The sequence below is a fragment of the Suricata suricatta genome, chromosome 7 (genome assembly GCF_006229205.1).
Source record: "Suricata suricatta isolate VVHF042 chromosome 7, meerkat_22Aug2017_6uvM2_HiC, whole genome shotgun sequence".
NCBI lineage: Eukaryota > Metazoa > Chordata > Mammalia > Carnivora > Herpestidae > Suricata > Suricata suricatta.
Window position 1 is genome coordinate 34,878,464 of NC_043706.1, and position 25,319 is coordinate 34,903,782.

The 25,319-nt window shown below is 49.7% G+C and overlaps 1 protein-coding gene and 1 long non-coding RNA gene across 2 annotated transcripts; one reads left to right on the forward strand and one right to left on the reverse strand.

The window, feature by feature from the left end:
* Nucleotides 1–652: 652 nt before the first annotated feature.
* CCDC167 (coiled-coil domain containing 167) lies at nucleotides 653–17,942 on the reverse strand. The gene is made up of 4 exons (XM_029945458.1): nucleotides 17,861–17,942; nucleotides 2,824–2,918; nucleotides 2,611–2,663; nucleotides 653–1,024 (listed from the first exon to the last, which is right to left on the reverse strand). Exons 1-4 carry the CDS (start codon nucleotides 17,900–17,902, stop codon nucleotides 921–923), a joined length of 294 nt encoding a protein of 97 aa, XP_029801318.1. The 5' UTR covers nucleotides 17,903–17,942; the 3' UTR covers nucleotides 653–920.
* Nucleotides 17,943–18,047: 105 nt separating this feature from the next.
* On the forward strand, nucleotides 18,048–25,112 carry LOC115297191. Its single transcript, XR_003911332.1, has 4 exons — nucleotides 18,048–18,091; nucleotides 18,999–19,106; nucleotides 24,215–24,376; nucleotides 24,465–25,112. It is a non-coding gene; the product is annotated as an uncharacterized LOC115297191 (long non-coding RNA).
* Nucleotides 25,113–25,319: the final 207 nt, after the last annotated feature.

Sequence of the window (25,319 nt, forward strand, 5' to 3'; positions counted from 1 at the left end):
TTGTTTCCACTTTCTTAATGGGTACAGCCTCCATGCCAAGCCCCTGGTCCTTTTGGTTGCCCTACTGTGCTCAGCCTTGCTTGGCCCCCCACTCTTGGCCCTGGTGCTGGGAGAAGAGTGGGGGGAGGGATGGCCGTGTTTGCTGCTCCCACTCCGGCTGGCCCTGCCCCTGCTGCTTCTCCCTGCCAACGCTGCCTGATTTACTGGCCACTGTCATCGTAAGTCTGGTCATTACCATGGCTCTTGCCACCTGTCTGCTCTGCCAGCCCTCACCAGCCCTCTTGCCTCTTGAAGATGGGTTAACTCTGTGCTCCCATCGTACCTCCACACAACTACTTCAAGTCCCTGGTCACCCTTTGCTGCACAGGGTGAGTTGTTTTTTTCTTCCCATAATTACAGGCACTGGCACTGACTGGAGGGCAAGCAGTGTGTTTGGTGGGCAGGAGGTGCAAGGTCTAAGCCCTGGAAATGGTTCCCAGAATGGTTTTTGCTTTCGCATGCTTCCTCCTGTCCTTATTCCCCACTTAAGCTAGAGACTTAGCGCCCCCCTCCCTTCTGAGTTCTAAGCTGAGCACTTCCCCTTGAACATCTTTTCTTCCTGGATTCCCAAGTGCCACCCCCACTGCCCTCCAGCTATAGTCAGATCATGACATTTACTCAGCAGACAGGAGAAGCCTGGCTGTTCTTTATTGTCTTTCCCTTGGGCTGAGGGAGGAATCAGCACAAAGTCCTTCTGGAGACCCAGGCCCCACAGCAGGACCGGGAGGGAAGAGTGGCTGGGCCAACAGGAAGCCCTGATCCAGTGCTGGGGTCGGGGAGAAATGCTCCTGTACCTTGGTTGTCTTGAGGTTTGAAGGGCCTGCTTGGTTGTGAGCAGGGGGCCAAAGGGGAACCCCATTCTGACTGGAGAAATCTCAGGCTTACATGGTCCAGTAGATGTAGATGAGGGTCATGAGGATGAAGATGGCCACAGAGAGCAACATGTTCTTCCGGTTCTCCTGCCGAAGCAACTTCAGCTCCTTCTCTGGGAGGAAACAGATGGACAGGTAGTCTGGGCCATCTGCTACTCTCCTCTGTCTGCCTCTCTCTCAAATGGGTGCACACACTGCTGAGGAGCAGACATGTTCTTCCCAGCTTTGCCACTTCTTCAACCATAAAAATGACAGTCCTCCTTGATCTGTGCAGATTCTCACAACCTTTTGGCTACAGATCTTGACCCAAAGGAATCCCAACACCCAATGCTGCTCAGCCATTTCTCTTCAAATGCAGTGGAAGTTGAGGATGGAGTATGTGAGGGGGTCATCAAAAAGGCCACACCTGACAGCCAAGCTAGTGTTAGCATGGCATCATCAGGTGAGTCCTTGGGGTGTCCCTGGGGGTGGGGGCTTCGTGGTGCTCATCCTTTCAGGGGCTCTCATCTGGTCAGCTAGAGACTCAGGGCAGCTGGCACTTCTTGGGCCTGACATTGGAGCAGGTACAGGGTGGGGCCACACCATCAGTGCTTCCAGGCCTGATCCCTGCCAGACACCCAGCTAAGCAAGAACCAGAGACACTAAGTAAAAGCAGTTTGTACCCACATGGCGGTTGAGCTCGCCTCTAGAGGAAGGCGGTCCTATGGCCACACTGAATCCATTCATCCCTGTGTGACATGCAGGTGGGTGGTAGGAAGGTACTTCTCAGGGAAACGGGGTCGATGCTGTGGCTGTAAAAATTGCTAGGCTTAAGGGGCACCTGGATAGTTCAGTTAAGTTACTGACTTCAGGTCAGGTCATGATCTCACGGTCTGTGAGTTCAAGCTCTGCATCTTGCGCTTTAGTGCAGAGCCAGCTTCAGATTCTCTGCTCTTCCCCGAATAAACATTAAAATAAAATTGCCAGGCTTGAGGCAGAATGGATATCCCACCCCTTCTTGTGTGAAGGAGTGGTTAGGTACCTGCAAATCATCTCTGGGCAGGTCAGACTGAGACTGCAGCCCAGGTGGCCCGGGGGGGGTGTGTTTACAGTGTTGATTTGAACTGGTCCCCCTGGGAGGTTCGGCTGCTCTGGGGCTGATTCTTGGCCAGATCTGGTCTCTCAGGGGGAGGATAGAACAGAGAAGTCAGATGAGCCTCTGTGGACCATCTTCCTCTGAGGTTGGCTGGGGCAGGGTGGGGGCAGGGGTGGTAGCAGCCACCCCCCAGCTGTGCACCTTGCCTGGCTCTACCCCCAGTGCCCAGAAGGTGGCAGCATTGCTCCACCCATAGTAGCCTTCCCTGGTGCCCAAGTGGGCGGTTCATCCTGGGGGGGGGGGGGGGGGGGGGTTGGGGAACAGATGTCCCAAGTCTGGGTGGATATGAGAGTCTCTTTTGGACATGACTCCAGCCATTCCCCTTTGTCTCACAGAGGAAGAAGGGACCCGTAGGCTTCTCCATCTCCTCTGGAACAAAGAAACAAACGTCTCCTTCCAGGCTGTTGGACCTACAGCGGGTTCCTACAGCCTCGGTGGAAGGGCAGGGCGATGGCTTCCAAAGAACCCTCTTGATCCCCATCACCTGGTGGGCTCCCTGGGCTGTCTGTCCCCTTTTGACCGAGCCTGGAGGATGGGGCTGGTAAAGGAAGGGAACTTTCTTACCATAGTTAGAGGCTTTGGTCATCAAGCTGTTTTTCTCCTTCTCCAGACACTTCCTGTGAGAGGAGAAAGTGTTTTATGGCTCAAGTCCTTTTCCTTCCCATCTGAGGGGCAGGGCACACTGGGGTAGGATAGACAAGGGGCCCAAATCTCCAGTGGCAAGGGGTAGGGCAAATAGAAGCTCAGGGCTAGGACCCCAGGATAAGAATGCCTTACCTGGCCTCTGGGCTCAGCTCCGCCCCACAGAGCCTGGAGTTTACAGCCTCCAGGTCTCTCCGACACTGTGACAGCTTCTCCTCTAGCCCATCGATCTGAAACACACAGCACAAGAGCAGACAGACATGGATGACAGAGCCTTTCAACTTTCAAAACAGTTGGGGTTCTGGGATGGCGAGGAAGGAGCCTCTAGGAGTCTTGGACAGCACCCCGGCCCCCCAGCATCTTTGTTTTGCCATCCTCTGCTTCCACATGGTGCAGCCCGAGCCCCAGTGCCAACAGCTATGGGTGTGGTGCAGTTCCCCTGCCCGCGGGACCAGGCACAGGTGGGGAGCCGGCAGGAGCAGTCCCTCTGTCAGCTGTCTCCCCAGCACACGTGCCGGCCTGGCTGACAGCGGGAGCGACCGAGACAGGCCTGGCCTAGGAGGGAACCAGGCACTGCCATGGGAGGCCTTGCCTTTCCCCAGCGCTCCACACATGGGAGGAATGCAGGATTAGACAGCTAGGGGCCAAGAAGCAAAGGAATTTTTTGCATTGACACACTTAAGTTGTAAGAATATATATATTTTCCCATGAGAATCAATAAATATCACCGAGTGTAAGAAAACACAGCTCAAAAACCTGTTTCTTTCTGACTTGGTTCTTGTGCAAAAACATTGCCTACCATCAAGGTGGCTATAACTTGTGGGGCAAAGTAGCTAAGCTTCTCAAAGGCTGGCTGACAAGGGTATCAGTTTTCCCATTTTTTAAAAATTATAGTTTCAGAACCATGTTCTTGCAGAAAAAATGTGAGCTGTGGGAAAATGTTTTGGAAAATATTGGACTGGATTGCCCAAGCCTGGTTCCTGGCATCATATATGTGGCTTTGAAAGTTCATCTCTGTCCATCTGTCTCCAGGTGTCTGACCGGCCAACTCTCAGGGCCCAGGTCTGTTCTGTACCTCTGCCCTGCTGGAGGCAGCCTCGATTTTGGGGTAGTGGGGGGACTCAGAGTGCCCAGGGTCCCTCAATGGCATGTGACTGAATAGTGCCTGAGGTCCCCATGATGCTCAATTTTTTTATCACATCCTCAGGGAGGGATATCAAATACGACCTCTATGGGAGGCTGGGATCCCCAAAAGGAAGGACTTAATTTTGAGGAGTCAGACTGGAGCACCTCTCTCCGTACTGGTCTCAGCCAGTTCTCTATCCAGTCTCTTCCCGGGAGGCCCCTGCAGAGATAGTAATCAGTGATTCCAAGTGTGGATCCCAGAGTCCCAGGCAGGTGGTCTGAGGCCTGTGTCAGGAGAGATGCACTCGAATCCTTCTCCACTTCTCCCCGGCCGGCACCCATCCCAGCCATTTCTGGGTCAGCCATTTTGCCTCGTCCCAACGCCTCGTCCTAGATGCACCATCTATTCCCTTTCCTCCAGCCTCAGCCACCTGCCAACTGCAGCTCCAGGGGCAAGGCCCTGTGGGAGGGAGCAACTGAAGAGCCCTGAGGTGATTGCCTGGTTAATTGTGTCATTTCTCTGCTAATGGGCACCAAAGGAAGGACTGTCCTGAGGAACCGCCGCAGCCACGAGCTGGGGCCTGTGCCCTGGGAGGCCGAAGGCTGTCCTGGAACCTGCACTACAGGGAAATGAGCACCGGGCAGTCCGGCTGGGAACAACGAGAGGCTGGCATGATTGTCAGCAGAGCTGAACGAGAACAGCAGGTGGTTTGGGCCACCATGCAGCCCCCTCTTCACAACACCTTCAACACACACAGCCCAGCTCCGAGGGCCCTGAGACTTGCTGTCTCCATCCCATGGTGTGCAAACACAATCAGTGCACCAAATTCCACACTAGGTCCTGAAGCTTAATTCTTGAAGTGCTACCTCCTCCACAGGCCTTCTCTGCTGCCCTTGACTGGAGAGGTTTCACTTCCTTCCCTTGGTGCTCCTAAGGCTGACTGCACACTATGTCATCTCAGCTACTGGTATCTAAACCTCACCTTCCTAGACTCTGGGAACCCTTAGGGCAGATAATGTAAACTTGCAGCCCAGGGAGCAAGTCTAGCCCATTCCACTGTGTATGTGACTTCCTGGCTCCTAAGGATGCCTGACTTTGTAGCTCTATCCTAGAACGGTAGCCATCGGTCCCCCTTTGTGATCTCCACAAAGCCTGGCCTGCTGCAGTCTTGCAGCCATGGAGGAATGACTAAACTTGGGCGTGAATGGAGCCAAGGGGCCGCAGACAGATCTAGACCGCATGTAGAAACTAGAGCCTGAAACCCTCCTCTAGAGCCTACAGGAGCTCAAAGAAGCTGAAAAGGAGAAGCAACTATGCATGCACGTAGATTATGTACTTTGAGCATAACCCAATGCAAGTCTTTAGTCTTGGGTCAGATGTCTTCCTGCCATTCCTCGGGCCACGTCCTGGTTCGCATGTCATTCTGAGGAGGAAGCAGCCTGGGGATTTCCACGCCTAAACATCTCTGGAAGGCTACCGGTGCCCAAACAAGTGGTAATTGGCCCGGAACACGGCTGGGAACTCATGCTAAGCTAAATCTTTAAATTGAGGTTGGCAAACCACAAGTGGCCAAGCCAATCTGCCGTCGTGCTCTGGGCAGGGCGTGTGGAGCTGGCAGTAGGAGGCCTTTATCTGAACAAGCCCAATTTATCTGCAGTTCCACTGAATATCCCCACTTTCATTTACCACTTTTTAATGAGGCTTAAACGGACGAACACAAATCAAGGTTTTAGGGACTCAAGTTCTAACCTCCCTCTATGAATATTTATGTCCTGCTGACAGCTCTCTCTGATTCCCTTCTAAATAGCCAAGTTCTCCTTTTTTTTATAACCCAGCTGCTTGATGTGGGCTGAGTGAGGGGAGGCCGAGACTGTCAGGAAGCTCGTCAGTAGGCTCCAAACCCGTCCTCAGAAGGTGACTGCTGGCAAACACCCCACAGCATTTGCTGAAGCAGAAGGCAGCTCTCAAGCAGCTGTAATAATGGATGCAGGGATCCTGGGTGACCTGGCTGCAAGAAGGCAGGGAGGGAAGGTCAGGACGCAGCTTTTAGTTATGATGAGTCGGGGGAGGGGGGGGGGTGGCTACAGAGTGGGGCCGACTCAAGATGGGTCCAGAAATGGGGGACAGGACCCAGAGAGTGGCCTTAAAGGAAGCCCCTCATTGGGTTTTAAGTCAACTCTCAATGGCCTGCCATGTGGATCATTCACTTTGCAGATTCCCCGTTACAAATCTCCTTGGTTAGCTTGCTTTCTGCTGCCAAGCTAACGGCAACAGAGGCCGATACAGCCAGGACAAGAGAGGACACAGGGTTAAACCAGAATAAGGAAATGAATGTCAAGAAGGTTCTAGAACACAGGGTCAGGGCTGGACAAGCAGTTGGGAGCCCGAGTGCCCAGAAACCTGAAATTGTGCTTCTTGAAAAGTGTGGTAGTACAGATGGGCTGTGATCTGGCCTCAGCTCACTGCTCACTTGCCTCTAAAGGACTTCCTTACTTCATGTGCAGAACAAAATTAATGTTTCATATTTCGAAAAATGCTGTTGTCAGAGTAGGAGGCAATACACGTAAGATGCTTAGAATAGTGACTAACACACCCAGTAAGAGTTAAATAAGTGTGTGCTATCACTATTAGCAGAGAATGGTTTTCACTGGATCTTTGGGGAACAAAAAGAAAAGTGCAGTAATGTGGAGTGAGAGTAAGAGGAGACAGAAGTGGGTGGGTGTGTGATGGAGAGAAATCTCCACTCATCACTGGCTGGCAGCAGGAAAGGGAGGCCCTCTAGCTCAGGTACGGCCATCTTCTGAGTCGGGGGCGGGGGTGGAGGGGGAATGTTCAGTGGTGGGGTGGAGGAGGGGGGCCTGCAGTGTGGACCATCAGAACAGCACTGCCTCTAAAGGCTAGCCCATCCAGCTGGCTCAGGACACAGCCTGCTGGGAACCTCATGTTCCTGCCTGGGGATGAAGCTGGTGTGGGGCCCTGGAGCCAGCACCAACCTGCTGAGGCTGGGGCTGCTGGCACCTGAGGTGCAGAGCAGTGCCCAAGGGCAGAACAGACTCAGGGTGGTCTGGGCACAGAAGCGCATCTGAGGAGAATGAAACGGCGGGTGGAGCCTGGCAGTTGGAGACTGTGTTTACCCACACTGTGGCTCTAGAGGGCCTGGCATCCAGTTAAGCTGAGAGCAGGAATGTGAGGCCCCAGGACTGAGGCAGAAAGGGGCCCCGGCAAAGAGACTGAACTGACTCCAGCAGTAAGAGAAGGTTACACTCTGGAGGCCTTAGCGGCTCCCCGGACTCCTGCCCAACAGACAGTACAGGGTCAACTGACAAGAAGAGCATGGCTGGCCCAGGACAAGCTCAGGTACTGGGGCTTTTCTGGAGTTATCAGGGCCAGCACTGCTGGCTGTGACCGTCACAGGCAAAGTGGTAACAGCCACAGTAGACTGAGACACACTCATTTAGGCACAGTGTGGGAGCACACATTGGATACTGACAATGTAAAATTACATTTAAAAAATATCAAGGGGCGCCTGAGTGGCTCAGGTGGTTATGTGTCTGACTCCTGATTTCAGCTCAAGTCATGTATGACCTCACGATTTGTGAGACTGAACCCCACATGGGGCTCCGTGCTGGGTGAGGAGCCTGCTTGGAATTCTCGCTCTCTCTCTCAAAATAAATATTTAAAAAATATATCCATGCATTAAGTTTATAGTTAGGAGACCAGGAGTCCATTTTCATACAGGGAAAAAGAACATTGTGTGTAAATCAGCAGGTGACACACTGGTGCAAAGGGACACTGGAAGTCAGGCGGCATGTGAGCTATGAGTTAGCAAACTGTGCCCTCCAGCACTTCACACAGAGTTGAGAACCTGGTGGGTGTGAAAACCCGTGTGCAGCAGTTCAGTGGCCGGAGAAGCAGGTGGGGAGCGTGCAGGGTGTCCTGGTAGGAAAGTCTGTTCTTACTCCTGAGACGAGACCATGGGGACTACGAGTCTGAGCCCAGGCAGGAAGATGCAGAGCAGAAGGGAAAAAGAAGTATGGAAGGCAGGGAGGTGGGGGGAGGCAGAAAGACACAGGAAGGAGCTGAAGGTCCCAGAGGCGACCCTAGCACCGGGGTCCCGGAAGTGTGTACTTGAATGGGAAGGCCCAGAAGTGATTCCGTTGCCATCGGGATGAGAACCGCTGTCTTTCTGACCCAAACATGCACTGGGGCATCAGAGCCCAGAGCCTGGAGGGCAGAGGAGCAGGCTCCGTGGGAGGTTTAGGACCAAGAAATCTCCACACAGCGGGGCACGTTTCCTGCACCAGAATGTGAAGATCTGAAGTCAGCCCAGCAGTCAAGGTCAGTAGAGGCCAAGTGGGGCCACTGATCCTGTCGGCAGTAACAAAGGGCTTCTTCATTTCCAGTCCTTGGGGGCAGAGCTCCTGCAGCCTTTTCCTCAAGTGCCCTTCAGAGGCGGCGGAGTGCCATGTGCTCCGTGTGCTGCCCCGGCAGTTCAGAGCCCTGAGCCAGCCAAGCAAAAGCCCCTCTGCCACCTGACTTGGGGAATAACACCTTATTCTCAGAGCCTTCGGGAAGTCTCCCTGGGGTCCTATAACACCATAAAACCACTGTGTTAAGAGAAACTGTAAAATTCATCTGAAATCCCGTGAGGCATTTTTTCAGGAGTGTGGAGGCTCCTGGAATCGAAACCCTGAATGAAGCCTCTTTGGGGACAGTGAACCTGAGTCCCAGCTCATGCACAGGTACCTGGCCAGCACGCTGGTCGGGTCAGGCCCCACGGGGGCAGGGGGCAGCCCCTGGTCTGGCCACCGCTGGGCCTCGTCACAGCTCACATTCTACTGACCAGCATGAGCCGTGGGATGCTGCTCCCCTACTGCAGGCATTCCAATGGAAGGTGGCGGAATGGTGCTCCCAAGAGCACCTTGATGGCCTGGAAGGGGACTCCCTGCCCACCCCAGGCCACTGTCTAGGGCCAGGCTTTCTTCTGGAAAAGGGCAGAAAGCACCCCTAGGGCTTAGCTCTGGGTCACAAAGCAGGTCACTCTGCTTTCTGGTTTAGGAAGTTATCTCTGATTTTCCCAATCTTGCTCTCAAGAGCTTCTGGCCAGTGACAGAAGTTGCTAGACTAGGTTAACCTCGGAAGTTAGGCAGTGGTCACAGGGCATATCCCACACCTGCCTGGCCAGGTACTTGCTAATAGAGGGCATGGTGTCAGGGTATTAGATGGCACGGCACAAGTCAGAGCAGCTTCTGGAAGCCAAAAGTCCATGCAAAACTAGACCACACTACCAGTAGCAGCCAACACTTCTATAGCCTATGCTATATGCCAGGTTGTTCTGAGCACTTCACTCAAGGAATGTTTACAACAACCCTATGAGGTGGTCCCCCCATCTGCTGGGAACATGCTCGAAGACCCCCCAGTGGATGCCTTAAACCAAAGATAGTGCTGAATCGCTGAATCCTGTACACACACACACACACACACACACACACACACACACACACACGTATATACATATACACGTTTTTTTAATGTTTTGTCCTATCCACACATACCTATGATAAAGTTCAATTTATAAACTAGACACAGTAAGGATTAACAACAATAATAGTAAAACTATAACAAAATGCTCTAATGAAAGTTATGTGAACGGAGTTTCTTTTTCAAAATATCTTACTTATGTACTGTATCCACCTTTCAAGTCGTGCTGGTGTGAGAGGACAAAACACCTACGAGATAAGAATGACAGCAGTGAATGACCCAGGCTTTGTGACAGAGCACTGGCTGCCGTCCACCTCTTGACAATATGTCAGGAGGAAGATCACCTGCTTCCAGACCAAGCTGACTGCAGGTGACTGAAACCACAGGCCAGGGGGATCTCCTGTCTTCACCTTTTGCAGATGCCACAGAAATGAAGTCATTTGTCCAGGGCCACCCACAGGGGAGCTGGGCAGTCGGAGTCTGTGCTGTTAGCTGCCCCCTCCCACAGGAAGGAAGCATAGAGCTCCCGGCCTGAGGCCACTCAGCTTCTGGGTGTAACCTCCGCCCCCTGTACCCCAGGCTAGGCAGTCTGAGATGGCTTCGCCTATGCTACCGATGTCACATCAGTTCTGCAAGGAAGGGATGGACTGTCCCTGTTGTAGAGAAGAGCAAACTCCTGGTGGGGAGATTTGAAGCAAGGTCATGTAATTGGGAAGAATTCGGGCTCTGAATCTGAGTTTTTCTGCGTCAGAGCTTATGCTCCTTCCAATACTGCAAGCTCTTTCTCCAAAACCCCTCGTGAAAACATTCATGACAAAGAACGGTTCTGTGGAACACAGTCATTCCACATCCCAGTCGAAGCCAATCTAAGCTTGTTGATCTGGCTTCAACAGATTCTCTACTCTGAATAATCTTGTCCGAGGGCTTTGCTTGGGCTGTCCACGGAACAGACACTCTCAGTGAGGGAAGAACCTGACTGAAATCTGGGAGACAGTAAGACTGGAGCAGAGCGCCTGTCCTCCTGTTAGAAGGCAACTACCACCCCCCTACCTTTTGGTTTCTCGAACATCCCTGGCAGCCCCCAGCCCCAGATTGCCTAAACTGCCACAGCGCCCTCCAAAATTCACACCCAACAGACCCAGTTTGGGGAAGGAAAAGGTGAGCAAGTTAGCCCTGATAAGCCCTTCTTTCCCCAGTGGGGAGCAAGGCCTTTCTTTTCACTTGCCAACTCACAGCTCCAAGAGCGGTGTCAGCTGCTTCATCTCCAGCCCAGTGGCCTGGGGGCTGGATTTCTGGAAATCCACTCGTTTTCACACATCAGTAAGGCCCCAGACATTTATTATAATGGGTAAAAAGGCCAGAACACCTGCCCAGATGGTCTCTGGCAAGCGCTCTGGGGCTTTCCACCTGAGACCGTCAGACCACACAGCCGAGTCCCGTGGGGGTCATCGGCCTCAGTTTTCCGGGTGACTAGCCTCAAACCCCAAAGGGCCGGCTACCCTGACACTGCTTAGGGGGTGTTTTCCTGTGGAGGCGGCTCAGGGCTCTGTGGGGACAGAAAACAAAAACCTCATCCATGGCCCCCCAAATCATCAGAAGTTTCTCTCCCAGGCTGAGCAGATGAAGACTACTACCCTCCCAGTGTTTAATCAACAAACAACTTTTAGGAAAAGCAGAGGCCAAAGGGCTTGTCATTTCTCTGGAGGCCCCCCCGCCCCCGGTCAGGAACACGAGGGGCCCTGCCAACGCGCAGGGCAGCTCCGAGACCCCATAACACCTTCTGGCGTGTGGAGCAACTCTGCGAGGAGAGCCACGTCAGTCCTGGCCTGAAGCCCTCGGCTGTCCCCGGGCCAGAACGCTGTTTGGGGTTTGTTTTCGCTTCTTTCCCCAATATATGTTTTTTGATAAATTAGCAAAAGCTTCTTCATCGCTGAAAGGCTCAAAGCACTGTTCGAGAACTGGCATCCACCCCATGCCTTATGAATTCATTAATTAAGATGCTGGCAAACAGCCACTCCACACATGCTGACATCCAGCCGTGTTAGGTAATGAGGTTTTAGTCTCCTGACCCCCGTCAAGTGGAACGGAGCCAGACACGGCTGCCGAGAGAAATCACCTGCCCGACGGCAACCTGTCGCTCGCGCCTGGCAGCGGGGAGGCTCATTTAACGGTCAGCGGCCCCTGAACAGTGTCTGCGCGCCACAGGCCTCTCCCACGGCCCCCAGATGGGCGGTGTCCGACCACCTGCCCCACTGCGGCCTCCTCACCTCTGACTAGTGAACCACTCGATGGGGCCCGGACGCCAGGGGTGTGGGTTCAAGTGCTTCCTCCAGCCGCTCAAGCCAATTCAGTAAATATTTATTGATGATCCACTAAGCTGCTTCTTGCTCTTGTCTCAGAAAACCGGTAGGTTCCTCTCAGCCTTGTGCACATTCTGTCCCCAAACTGTGACCGGCTTCACCTCTGTGCCGGAGGAAGTAATGAAAGGGCGTGTGATCACAGGCAGGTTGAGCTGAGCGCAGGGCTAGGGCCATTGGAGGCTCCTCACCCCTCCCCTGACCTTGGAATGTACGTTCTGCCCACTGTTCCCACAGTGGGAGCTGTTCCAAGGACATGGCCTTGAGAGACCAATGTGTTGTGGAGACCATCTGGACAGAGTACGTGACTGAACCCAGTTAAGGCCTCTATACAAACTTTTAAGATTTCATGGGGGCGAGGGGTGTAGAGGTCTATTCACCACCCCCAAGACAAGCCTCATATGTGAATTCCCTTGCTTATTAAATTTTTAAGATGTTTTTATTTTTTATTTATTTTTTTAATTTTTTTTAATGTTTTATTTATTTTTGATAGAGAGAGAGACAGAGCATGAGAGGGTGAGGGGTAGAGAGAGGAGACACAGAACCGGAAGCAGGCTCCAGGCTCTGAGCTAGTTGTCAGCACAGAGCCTGACGCGGGGCTCGAACCCACGAACGTGAGATCTGACCTGAGCCAAAGTCGGGGGCTTAACCGACTGAGCCACCCAGGCGCCCCAAGATGTTTTTATTTTTGAGAGCAAGACAGAAAAAGTGTGACCAGGGGAGGAGCGAGGGGGTGGGACACAGAATTCAAAGCAGACTCCAGGCCCCGAGCTATTAGCACAGAGTCTGACGCGGGGCTCAAACTCATAGATCACCAGATCATGACCTGGGCTGGAGTGGGACACTCAACGGACTGAGCCACCCAGACACCCCTGTTCCCTTGCTTATTAAACGTGCCACCTACCAGTCTGGAGTGTCCTGCCTCTTTCTTGGGTCTCTCTCTGCACTCCAGGTCAGGGGACCCTTTACAAACCAACAACTTGGTGCCTCTACCCCTCTATGCCCACCGAGAGCTGGCAACAATGGCTTACATTGAACAAATAATTACAATGTCAAGGTTCTTTCCTCCTGTGCTCATTCCTAGGCCGTTTTCTCCCTTCAATTTACCACCTCACCTTACTCCTCAGTGATCCTGGCCTCTTTTTCTGGTAGGGATTCCAGTGAATCCTAATGACTTCCATTAACTTTTATTCCCTGTAGCAGATACTATTAGTTGGCCAACCCAACACTGATTCCCAACCCTTCTTCCTCTGCCCACTCAGAGGAAGAAAACTCAATGGGTGCTTTCCTAGACTCACTGCAGCTTGGGATAGTCATGGTCCAAATTCAGGCCAATGAAATGTTCCAGAAGTCGGCTGGGAGACTCCTGGGACAGCTTATGTGTTGCTGATAAAAGGGACAGTATTGTAGTTCCTTTATCCTTCTTCCTGACTTAAAAGTTGGATATGATGACTGGAGCCATGGCAGCTACCTTGTGACTATGAGGAAATAGCTAAAAGAATGAAGAAACACCAGCCTTGACTTAGCTGAGCTTTTGAACCAATAAATGCCAGTACCCACTTACCTCAAATTTGTTACAGAGAAAAAGAATACTCCTATTTAATTAAGTCATATAGGTCAGTTTCCTGTACCCTGTAGCCAAAAGTTTCCAAACTGACAGATTTTTGTACTGGAGACCAGATCCAAGCCAGTTATCCCCCTAAGATGTCAGCTAAGACACCACACATCTGTTAGGCCCCACTGGCTGCTGAAACATCTAAAGACACTAAGCTGAATGGATGGTGTAGCTACAAAAGAAAAGTACAGTGACCAACTATCAGCTCATTACTATCAGAGGTTAAAAAAAAAACCAACCAGAAACAGGTTTTACACCTGCCATTAGACTGAAATGCAACCCTTCCCTCCTTCCACATATAAACATCAGGAGCAAAGCTGGCGATTTCTCATCTGAATGCTCCCTCATTATTCAGAACTAACTGTCAGAAGCTAAAACTCATAGCAAGTCTTTTCCAATTCTGAGATCTTAGAAGATGTCAAATGAGTTGAACAAAAAGACCTTGAGAGGAGACACAAATAGAGGCGGCGAGGAGGTGCCTTGGTTGTCCTGGGAGGTGATGCCTGGTACAGCCCAGTACCGCTGGCCCAAGGCAGTCCTCAGGGTGGGGACTATCAAGCAGGCAGTGGTAATTGCTTCATTACAACAAGTGGCGACTGTTTGCAGGTGCTGAGATCACTCACTTGTGGGGATTTTATTGCACTCGTCAGATCAACAAACATTTTGATTAAATCACCACTTCATTGGCTCTGAGCATATGACTTCTATCTATCTGTCTATCTATCTATCTATCTTAAATGTTTACATATTCTTATAAATTCGTTTTTGTAATGTTTTTTATTTATTTTTGAGAGACAGAGAGAGAGAGCATGAGCAGGGGAGGGTCAGAGAGAGAGGGAGACACAGAATCTGAAGCAGGCTCCAGGCTCTGAGCTGTCAGCACAGAGCCCAACGCGGGGCTCCAACCCACGAACCGTGAGATCATGACCTGAGCGGAAGCCGGACGCTCAACCGACTGAGCCACCCAGGTGCCCCTACATATTCTTGAGTGAAAGTGAAAGAAAGATTAAGAGCGTGAGTAGGGAAGGGGTGGGGGGGGAGAGAGAGCGATCTATGTATCTTAAATGTTTACATATTCTTTTTTTTAATGTTTTTATTTATTTTTGAGAGAGAGAGACAGCATGACCAGGGGAGGGCCAGAGAGGGAGGGAGACAAAGAATCTAAAGACAAGCTCCAGGCTCTGAGCTAGCTGAGCCTAATACGGGGCTCGAACCCATGAACTGTGAGATCATGCCTGAGCTGAAGTCGGATGCTTAACCGACTGAGCCACCCAGGCACCCCAAAGTTTACATATTCTTGAGTGAGAGAGAGATAAGAGCGTGAGTGGGGAAGGGGCAGAGAGAGAGAGAGAAACAGAGAGACAGAATCTGAAGCAGGCTCCAGACCGTCAGCACAGGGCCCAATGTGGGGCCCCATCCCAGATGGATGCCCAACCAACTGAGCCACCCAGGCGCCCCAGCACACATGGCTTTTAATAAGAGGACACTATCCACTGCAACTGAACGTCAGTGCACCTTCAATACTCAGATCTGCTGGGGGCAGCAGAGGAACAGGTGGGGAGACAGCCAGATGCCAAGCTTTTCCTAAGGTCCACAGTTACAGATCTCGAATCCTAGAATACCCAAGCAAAAAGTAACCTTAAGAACAAGATCACAAATGTAAATATCTACATCGGTATTGCCAAGATTAAAAAAAAAATTGGCAACTATGACCAGTACAGACACGAGGAGAACATATGCCCACCAAATTCAAAACATTTTAGAAACCTGTGTCAGCCAAACAAAAACCTCTGTGATCCATATTTGGATCACGGTCAAAGAACTTATAATCCCTGGGTGACGTTTAAGGCCTTCATGTCACAGAAAAGGAAACGGAAGTCCAAACATGGGGGCTGACTTAGCCATGATGAAAGGCTGCAAAAAACTATAAAGGCTACTAACTAAAGCACTCTTTGTGGAGTAGCCACCCTGAGCCAGGTGTGAGCCACGTAATTCACATACCCGGTCTCGTGCGAGCCTCAAAACCACACGTGAGGTAAACTGCAAAATCTGCAGTAGAGACTGCAGGCTGTCCACGAAAGCCGCCAGGCCCTTCTTCCACACTGATGGGGCGGTGGCTGGGCACGCGGCCTCCTGGCCAACGACCGCATTTCCCAGCGCCCCCTTACAGTTAGGTGAGCTCTTGAGTCTCAGCTTGCATCTTTGCCAATGGAAAGTGGGCACTCTGGGCCCACGACTCTTAAGACAGTGATGCTTTGCTTCCTCTCCTCTCTTTCCCTGCCGGTGGACACATCAATGGGATGTGACTTCATTTCATTCATGAGGTGAAACTAAGGCACTGAGGAAGGGCAGAGTCACATGAGAGGAAGATGGCAGAACCACTACTGCCCTGGTCCTTTAGACCAGGGACTGGCCTAGGGGCCAAATATAGTCCACTGCCTTTTTTCATAAATAAAGTTTTATTGGAACACAGCCACGCCCATTAATTCACACACTCTCTATGGCTGCTTCTGTGCTAAGACAGCCTGTCGAAGCATGCTTGATGCTCCTTATTCATGGTAGTAATGTTCTATTAAAGTTGCTGCCAACAATGAATTAGCAAAGACGGAACCAGGTTCGTTTCCTGTGAGCCTCTGGTCACAACAGTTTTATCAACTGATCAATACAAACCCTTGTTTTTTTGTGTTTCTGTTTAGAGACCTTATTTAATACATATTATTGATTCATTAACATTGAACTCGCAGCCAACAGCGCTATAACTCATCTCTGAACAAAGCTTACCTGACGTATATTTTCTCTGGAAGGCAAATACAGCTTTCTCGCGCTTTAGGAAAACTAGACAGCACTTTGGCACTACACTTGAGGGCCATTTTAAATAACAAGATCAGTACCACAAAGCACAGAGACACAAAAACCACGGCACTACCTCGATCACAAAGAGGACACATGTTTACGGCGTAAGCTGAACGATGAAGGCAGAGCGTTGCTTTGTTCGACCTTAGCTGAGCCGCAGGGGACTCAGATTTTCACTGGTTTGGGAATTACTGCAAAAGCACCGCAAGCACTGAGGTGGGGGCTACAAATACATTTTAGCAAGAAGGCAAATTCACAAATACAGAATCCATGAATAATTAGGATCAACTGTACTTGCAACAGAGACCAGATGGCCCAGAAAGCCTAGAAATGTACTGTCTGGCCGTTTAGAGACAACATCTGCCAATCCCTGCGCTGTCCTAAAGAAAAAAACGAACTTTCTGAAGCCACTGAATTTTTAGTTTCTCTGTTACAGCAGCTTACCGGGTCCTAACGCAGGTTAGAAAGTCTGTGCACGCCCCACCACACAGCGCCACCTCAGTTTTCCACTCTCACTCTCTTCTAGAGGGAGCTTCACACTGCCATCAACTTTTTTTCGTACCATGTAGGCTAATATTTCTCAAGAGCTGGTATAAAACCTTCTGCATCAGCATGGTGTAGCCAGTTAAAACTGAGGCTCCCTGGGGGTGCCTGGCTGGCTCCGCTGGGCTTTCAATCTCAGGTTCACGAGTTCAAGCCCCCATCGGGCATGCAGCCTACTTTTTAAAAAAATGCAGATTCTTTGTTGAAAATACACACCCAAGTCCTACTGAATTACTCAGGGTAGAAGACAATTCAACTCTCCATTTTTAACAAGCTCGACAAATTATTCTTAATGCATTCTACGGTCTGAGAACTACTGAACTGGTAGTAAGCGAGCTCAGGAAGACGATTACCCTGCATCTATCCCTCTGGTCCTGGGACAGTCATCTGGGGCACCGTAACAGAGACGAAACAAGATGCATCGGAGGGCAAGTCACCTGTGCTAGTCCTCAGCTCCTCCACTGCTTCAACCTGGCCTCGCCCCGAAACCTGTTTCCCCACCTGTAAAAAATCTCACAGGCCTGAAGCGAGGGCTGAGAACGCAAATGCAGTTCCCATGTAGCAGTTGCTCAATATGCCTCAATTTTCTTTCCCTTCCATATGCAGTCAATTAGTTTTAAGCTCTTTGGGAACTTCACCATTCCACAAGCCTCTACAACATCCCACAGATTCCCAAAGTAATTTTCAAGCTACGAGCTTCAGCATCCCAGAGGGAAAATTTCCCATCTCAGGAGATATTTAAGCCCTTAGTAATGTACTATACGGTACGGGCTCCCTCACTTCTGAGGGGGAGGGTCTCTCATCCACAGGCATCCTTTTGGGGTCCCCCGCACCTCCGAGTGCCCGCCCCTTTTACGTCCTCTTCAGTTACACGTCTTCACTAAGGCCTCCTTATTTCCGTGTCCCGCCCTCTTTGGGGCTTTCCCTTCACCTCCACTCCACGTCTCTTCCCCTCTGGAGGTCCCCTCACCTCTGGTGCCCCCTCGGGCTCTCCAACTTCCCTTTCCCTCCTCCCGCCCCTCGCCTCCGGGTACCCCACCGGACCCTCTCATGCCCCTCGCGTCCCTCTTCCAAACCCTCGCCACCCTCACTTTCTCCCCTCATCCCCTCCTCCAACCTGCAGCCAGGCGGACCCACTACCCCGCCGCGGGGAGAAGGCAACGAACGACTCGGCCCACCTCCCAATTCTCCCCTCACCTCTAGAGCGACGCCCAGATTCTCCCGCTTCTTTTTGGTCATGTTACTCGCAGGGATCCCCCAGTCATTATTGGACGCACCCACTGGCGGCACCACGCATGAGCAAAACTCGTGCTTCTCCCTCATTGGCCGTGCGGCGGTGGGGGCGGGGCTACTGGAGGTCATCCTCTCATTGAGAGGCGTGGCCATCTTGGCGCGGCCATGTTTATGAGGGGCAACCTCCAGTTTCAGGTCTCAGCCTAGGGGAGCGGAGAGGATGGCTAGATGGGCCCTTGTGGAACAGTGGCCCACCCTTTAGAGATGGAGTTGCTCCTTTCCTTCTTAGTTCAAAACCATTTCGCATCTTTTTTCACCGCATTCTATTCTATTTCATTTAATTATGTATTTTGGGGGGGGAGAGAGAGAGGGAGAGAGAGGGAGAGGGAGAATCTAAAGCAGGTTCCACACCCAGCCCAGAATCCAACGCGGGGCTTGATCCCATGACCCTGGGATCATGACCTGAGCTGAAAAAGAGCTGGATACTCAACTGACTGAGCACCCAGGCACCTGTAATTTCTTTTTTGAAAAGAGCTGGTGGAGGGTGGTTGGGTGGCTCAGTTGGTTAAGCTTCTGACTCTTGATCTCAGCTCAGGTCTTGATCCCAGAGTCCTGAGTTCAAGCCCCACATTGGGCTCCATGCTGGGCATGAAGTCTACTTAAAAACAAATAAATAAACAAACAAAATAAAAAAGAGTTGGTGGTAGGAGACCTTTTATGTTTGTTTCATGTCCCATTAGTGGATTATAAACTGCAATTTGGAAAATAGTCATGGACATTTTCCCATGTCTTTCAAATCATCATTTGTGATAGCTATATATACTGCCAAGTGAGTACATACCATTCTTGTATCAGACATTAGTCTATTGGACATTACTTCCAAATAAGGCCAAAGCAAATGTCTTCGTGTACATAGCTTCTTATGATAAATTCACACAAGTGGAATTTTGGGGTCAGAGAATGATACCAGAATCAAAGCTCCTTATTTTCTGACTAGTTATCTCTCCACTGGAGTCTGTGTTTGTGTGTGAATGATAACCCCAACTGAATGTCTGGGGGAAAAAGGAAAAATGTTTTCAGATCTATGTTCTCTTCTTGATAGAGTCATTGAGTGACGGAGCTGGAAGGGACCTGAGATGTCATCTCGCCTGGCCGCCTGACTGAGGCCCACAGAGGGGACCAGGAAATTGTCAGAACGGGAAGCAGGCTGGTGAGCAGTTGCTTAGAGCAGTTCTCAACACCCAGCACAGGAAAAACTTACTCAAGAACACTGTCCATCAACTGTCAATCAACAGCATTTATTGTCAGAACACTCTTCACAGCATTGGTTCCAATCCCAGAAAAACCAGACTTTGTACTTCCCAATTATCACAGGCACAGGCCCAGGGGAGGTGAGAAGAGGGGGAAAAACACTGTGTTCTTTTAGAAGTGGCTCCTTATGCATTTGTTTGGCACCAAGAAAAAGCCACGGAGATCTAAGTGGGCTTTGGTCCCTTGTCTCTCCCCCCATTCCCCTGTGAAATGCTGGGAAGCTACCATTCTTCTTATGGAAGAGCCTCGGATTTTCCACACCAAACTTTTCCCCGTGGTTCTGATGATGGGACAAACACTTGAAATGGGGCTGGACTCAGCATACATGGGTTGGGCTGTAAGAACAGTGAGGGAGGCTGCCCTGAACCCCAATCCCAGCTCTGCCACTTACCAGTGGTGTGATCTGGATGAGAAACGTAAGTTCCCTGAGTGGTGTTTTCCATGTCTGCAAAACGAGTTCATGAGGCGGGGCTCATAGGCTCATTGTGAGAATTCTGAAGTGGTCGGTGCCGTGCTTCGTGAATGACCAGGAGAGACAGCAGGACTGATGTCTCTGGAGCCAGCTTTCCAGTATAGGGTTTTTCTTAGTAACTGTTGACCTTTGTATTTTTTTGTTGTTGTTGTTATTGTTTTGGCATTGGTTGCAATCAGCTTTGACACTGTTGCAAAGTGTCTGTTGTTAGGAGTTTGGGGCAAATACTTGGGTTGTTTTTTGCTGTCAAGGATGAGTGATTCACTGCAAAAGGCAGCCCCCAACATACACAAGGGTCTCTCTGTGATGCTCTCTCCACCTCTCTATTTGTCCTTCCTGCTGAGACCATCAGTCATGGGTTTCACGTGTCCAGACATCTAGTCAGTGTGATCCCCGTGGTGCTGGAGAGGCTGAAAAGCCCCAGGTAACCCACCGATGTCCTCTCGTCCCCCTGGTATATATAAAGACCGGCTCTGATTCCCATGGGAGCTGTCCGCTGAGTCTATTGCAGCTTGGCCTGGCTTTGTGCTGGAAATTCTGCCCAGACACAGATGGATTACTGTGGGCTGGTTGTCTGTCTGTCTTTGTTCTCCACTGGACTGTGGTTCTGAACTGTCTGTGAGTTTTAGAGCAAAGTGATTAAGGGAAAACAGAGCACTGCACTGGCAGACAGGAGAGCTGGTTCATTCCTGGCAACGTCAGGTTCTCACTGTATGGCCTTGGGCAGCTACAGCCTCATCTTTGGTTTTCAATATCCTCATCTGTGAAATGGGCATGGGGATTGGGGTGGGGGGCACTAGGCAACTTAGATACTTAAAGATTCTGTTTCAATGACCTTGTTATAGGTAAAGCACCTAGACATTAGGTGCCTTCCTTGACTGTAAAGGAGACACATATAAAATAAGAACCAATCATTACCCTCAAGATATCTTTGATCTAGTTAGAGAGACAGACTGACAACATGAAATAGTGAATGCCAGACATCATATAATTAAATGCCAGCTGTCTGGTACATACTGTTGATGCATTAGAGGTCAGAAAAAAAGAGAATGCTGTGGGCTTTGTTTAGGCTATGGGTCCCAGGAAGGACATGATTAGGTTAGGTGAAGATGAGGGAGAGGACACCACAGGTGGGACCCCAAGGGGCTTCTTATGCCTACAAGGTCACCCTGTCCACTCTGCACAAAAGCACTGTGTAGGCTAGCCACAGCCTTGGCTTATTTTTCATGGAGCGCCTTGGATCGACTCTTTTATCCCTTGTTCCATCCTGGGCTGGCCTGACCCCTGAGGCCCAGCCTGGACCCCAGCCTCCCTGTCCGCCCCCCACTGCCTCGGGGGCACCTTCTCAGAGCAGGAGTGGGAGAGAGTGGAATCGTTCACTGTCAGAAGCATTTCAGGCAGGAAATGAAGAATTTCGTAGGTGGTTAAAAATACAGTGGAGACTGATTTATGTTTGAATTTTGTTCCAGGACAGCAGATTATAGCCCAAGTTCTGAGGCAAAGGCAGCGGTGTCTTTATGGCCTGCCTGGATCAGTTTTATGTCTTGGTGATTTTCATACATTTCAGCTAAGCCAAGATGCTCGAACTTTTTGGTCCTGTACTTCGCTGGGGAACCCATGTAGCACTCCTTGTACTCAATCTTATTTTACCATAAACAGAAAGCAAAAAATATGAAAGGGCTGTTTTTGCTTGCTGTTTAATTGGCATCTGGTTTTTAGCTAAATTGGACTGAATCATAAATGATGAATCTACATGAGACCCTTAAGTAGATGTCATGTGACATCACAAAAACAAAAGGACAGGGATCTAAATATTGTTGAATATGCATATCCGTAATATCCTGATATCCATAATATCCTCTTGATCAGATTCTAGCCAAGATAAGCTTGTGACCTTTCCCAGCATGCTGTTAGGTTTTTACCTTAATGGCTGCTGTCTCTTTTGTAACTCATCATGCTTCCCACATTTTGGTTCATGAGGAAGCTCAGATCTGAATTTGTTCAGGGATTTCGAGCATAGGTTTCCATGTACTAGTGTTTTCCCTGGCTTTATTTTATTTTTCTACCCTTGTTCTCCCTTTGCTCTATCATTCTATTTTTATCTCACTGTATTGTGTGCATCTTGGTAAACTACCTCAAATCCTTTCTTGGAACACAAAGGAACATAAATAAATCAATAAATACATCCTGTGTTTGTAAATATGGCACTTTGATCTTTCTAAAGCAATTTTCACATCCATTAGCTCTGTGGGTCCACACCCACCCTTGTAAGGAAAGTTGGGTAGACACTCAATCACCCCCATTTTGCAGGCAAGGAAGCCGAGGTGCACCCATGAATGAAGTAGCTTGCAGAAAAGGCCAGGCCCACCCTCCATATATCTAGACCACTTGAACATCTTTAAAGAAAAAGATAGGAATATGAAACTAACAGCTCATTAAGTAACTTTCTTCTAGAACATGTGGATTGAGGGGTGCCTGGGTGGCTCAGTTGGTTGAGTGTCCGACTTTGGCTCAGATCATGATCTCATGGTTCGTGGGTTTGAGCCCCATGTTGGGCTCTGTGCTGATAACGGGAAGCTGTCTTTGGATTCTGTCTCTCCTTCTGTCTCTGTCCCTCCCCTGCTCTCTCTCCCTCTCTCTCAAAAAATAAATAAACTATTAAAAAATGTTCTTAGAACATGTGGATTGAGGGGAAGGACTCCAACCAAGGTTGGAGACACCAGTTGGAGAGGACACAAACTGGGTTGACCACTGGCTTCAGAGATCTCTGCCCTCCCCAGAGTCCATATCTATGTGGCCATCTCCACCGGCCCCTCCTTCCTGATAGTAGACCCGTTCCCACTGCTCACATGGGTGGCATGTGACTCAAGCTGGCGAGCCAGTCATAGAACTACATGCCCCTGACTGCAGTGATTGGTTCAGAGGAGAGGACACATGACCTGAGTGGGCCAATGGAGTTCTTCACTGGGATTTTTAATCTCTAGCTGGGAAATGAAATTCCATCTCAGCTCTGGTTGTCGAGCTGCTGGGGTGTGATCCTGGAATGGCTGGTAGCTATGCTCTCTTGAGGAGACGCAGCTCATGTGAGGTAGGAGAGAAGGCAGGCAGCATGCACAAAGCAGAAGCTATGATGGATAGAGAGAGAGTGCCCAGCAGACGCTTGAAGCTCAGGTTACAGGCACCTTGCCTCTCCCAGGATGGAGGCCAAAAAATCTCCTTTTTTGAGTAAGCTAGTTTGAGCTGAGTTTCTTTCACTTACTGCCTAGAGATTTCTTAATTCATATAATATTTAGACTTTTTTTTCTTTTCTTTTCTGAGGGAATATACTCTGACGTTATGTTTCTCTACAGTCCAAATTTTGGTTTCCTCAGTCCCATGTCAGGAACCCCAATGTTTAGCTTAACCAAGGGGGCTTAGACCCTGGGCAGTAATAATAGTAATTACTACCACTTTGTCATGAATCTGCCTATATAGCGGGCCATGGACAAAGGCCATAGAGCTTAGTGGTTCAGAGTGGCTCTGCATCTGGCTCTGTTGCCCATCAACTGTGTGAACTTGGGCGAGTTTTTTAACCTCTGAGCCTCAGTTTCCTCATCTATATAAAAAAAAGTGAGGATAATAATAGTAGGTACCTCATAAAATTCTTGTGAGGATTATGCAAAATCATCCATTTTAGCATACAGTGCTGTGCCCAGCACCTAATTAGCACACCATAAATGTAGTTCAATTCTCCTGGATAATTTACATGCAATATTCCTCAAGCGCTCCTATGAATGAGGCAGAACAAATATTCTCATATCTGTGTGGCTGATGAAGACTTTGACGTTCAGAGTGGTTAAGTACCCACCGAGGTCATATAATAACTGAAAGAGTCTGGATTCTAGACACTGGAGTCAAATCCAGGGGAAAACAAAACAAAATAAACAGAAAACAAAACCAGGGTCATCTCCTTCAGACCATGTTTACCACATGACACTGTGCGGTCTATTGTCAGGAAGCCAATTTAACTTACAAAGGGCACTGTCCCTCCAGGGGCAGAGTCCATTAGAGAAGCCAAATTCTGTCCAGGACGCTGCGCTTGGTGAGGGCAGAGGACTGAGACTGGAAAGATGCCCAGAGAAAGGGCTGCTTAAATTGGCTTCCCTGGGCACCTCCAGCCCGTGTCTGTCCACCAGGCTTTCCCTCTTCTTCCTCAATGTCAGCTCTCATAACCCCCACAGCTCGAAAATAAGCATTCTAGAAGATGGACATCAGAATCAGAAAGTAATATAGAGATTGCTTGATCCCATTCATTCATTCAACAAACAGTTGTTAAACATCTACTATATGCCAGATATGGCAAACAGAATGGTGAACAGACACAGATCCAACCTCTCATTTCACAAATGAGAAAACTGACTCCCAGGAAGGAAGATGGCTGCCCTAAGGTCTACAATGAATTTGCAACTTTATTAGATGCCTTCTGGAGATATCTGCCTAGCTCACAATGATCCCCCTTTCCTGAGGTTTATGGGATCGTGCTTTCCTCCTCACAGCTATTTGGACCTGAGGAGAACACCTGACTGACGTTGGACCAATCAGATTTCATCATCTACGAATTTGGCCCTGGAATGAGATGATGGTCTTAAGCCCAGTGAGAAAGGCACAGAAAGAATGCGCGGTCTACCAATGCACCAGCTTCCTGTTTCTAAGCTCGGGTATGCCACTAGCACCTCCCATCCTTTATAATACAGCTTTCCTCTTTGTTTTGGGAATGTTGACGTTATTTTTTTCTTCTTCTTGCAGCAAAAATAACCTAAACTAAGACTGTGGCCAAGAGTGGATTAAACCCAACTCTCCTGGCTCCCAGATCTGTGTTCTTTCCATCACGCTGACTGGCAGCAGAGACGCATTTTCAAGGATCCCTCAGAACTCTGGCTTTTGAATATGACCTTAGAGACATCAAACAAAACCATGCCATCCAAAAGGGTTCTCAGCACTTCAGGGAAGGGATCTCTGGGGGGTGCCAAATTCCATGATCTCTAAAGCAATTGCCTCGGAGGTGCGTGTGATGGTTTCCAACAGCAGCAGAGAATGGAGATTAAAAGTTCAGGCTCCGAAGCCTGACCGCCTGAGTTCAAACCCATCAAGGTCCTCCACGCCAGCTGTGTACCTCGGGCAAGCTGCTTTTCTCAGTTTCCTCCTCTGATATTTACTCCCGCAGGGTTCCTGTAAGCCTCCATATATGTAGAAAGCACTTTAGAACAGTGTGCAACAATAATAAATGCTAGCTGTTTACTATTACCCGCTTTTTTTATAGTGCATTTCCCCACAAAACATTCCCAGGCCCTTAGGGTTTAGCTTTCACTCACTTCTGTAGCTGCTGCTAGTCTCCTGAGATCCACCTTGGTCTGATCACATTTTCAGAACAAAACTCAGCAGCATTCAAAGCCCAAACCAGATACCCACATGAAAAGCAATCAGTCTCTGACATCTTACACACCTTGATGTGTGTATTGTGCCTGTGACGAGCCCGTTGTCTCAACTCGCACACTCAGGAGCTGGCCAGCTTGATTAAAGTTTCTCATCAAACATTCATTTCAATAATTATTTACTAAGTGCCTACTAAATGCTGATCTCTATACTGGGGCGAGCAGACAG

Excerpts from the sequence above, each read along its gene's own strand:
- CCDC167 (XM_029945458.1), bottom strand. The coding sequence starts at position 17,902 with ATGACCAAAAAGAAGCGGGAGAATCTGGGCGTCGCTCTAGAG. Across the intron at positions 2,664-2,823 it reads GAGCTGAGCCCAGAGGCCAG|GAAGTGTCTGGAGAAGGAGA; the intron begins GTAAGGCATTCT and ends CTCCTCTCACAG. Across the intron at positions 1,025-2,610 it reads GACCAAAGCCTCTAACTATG|AGAAGGAGCTGAAGTTGCTT; the intron begins GTAAGAAAGTTC and ends GTTTCCTCCCAG.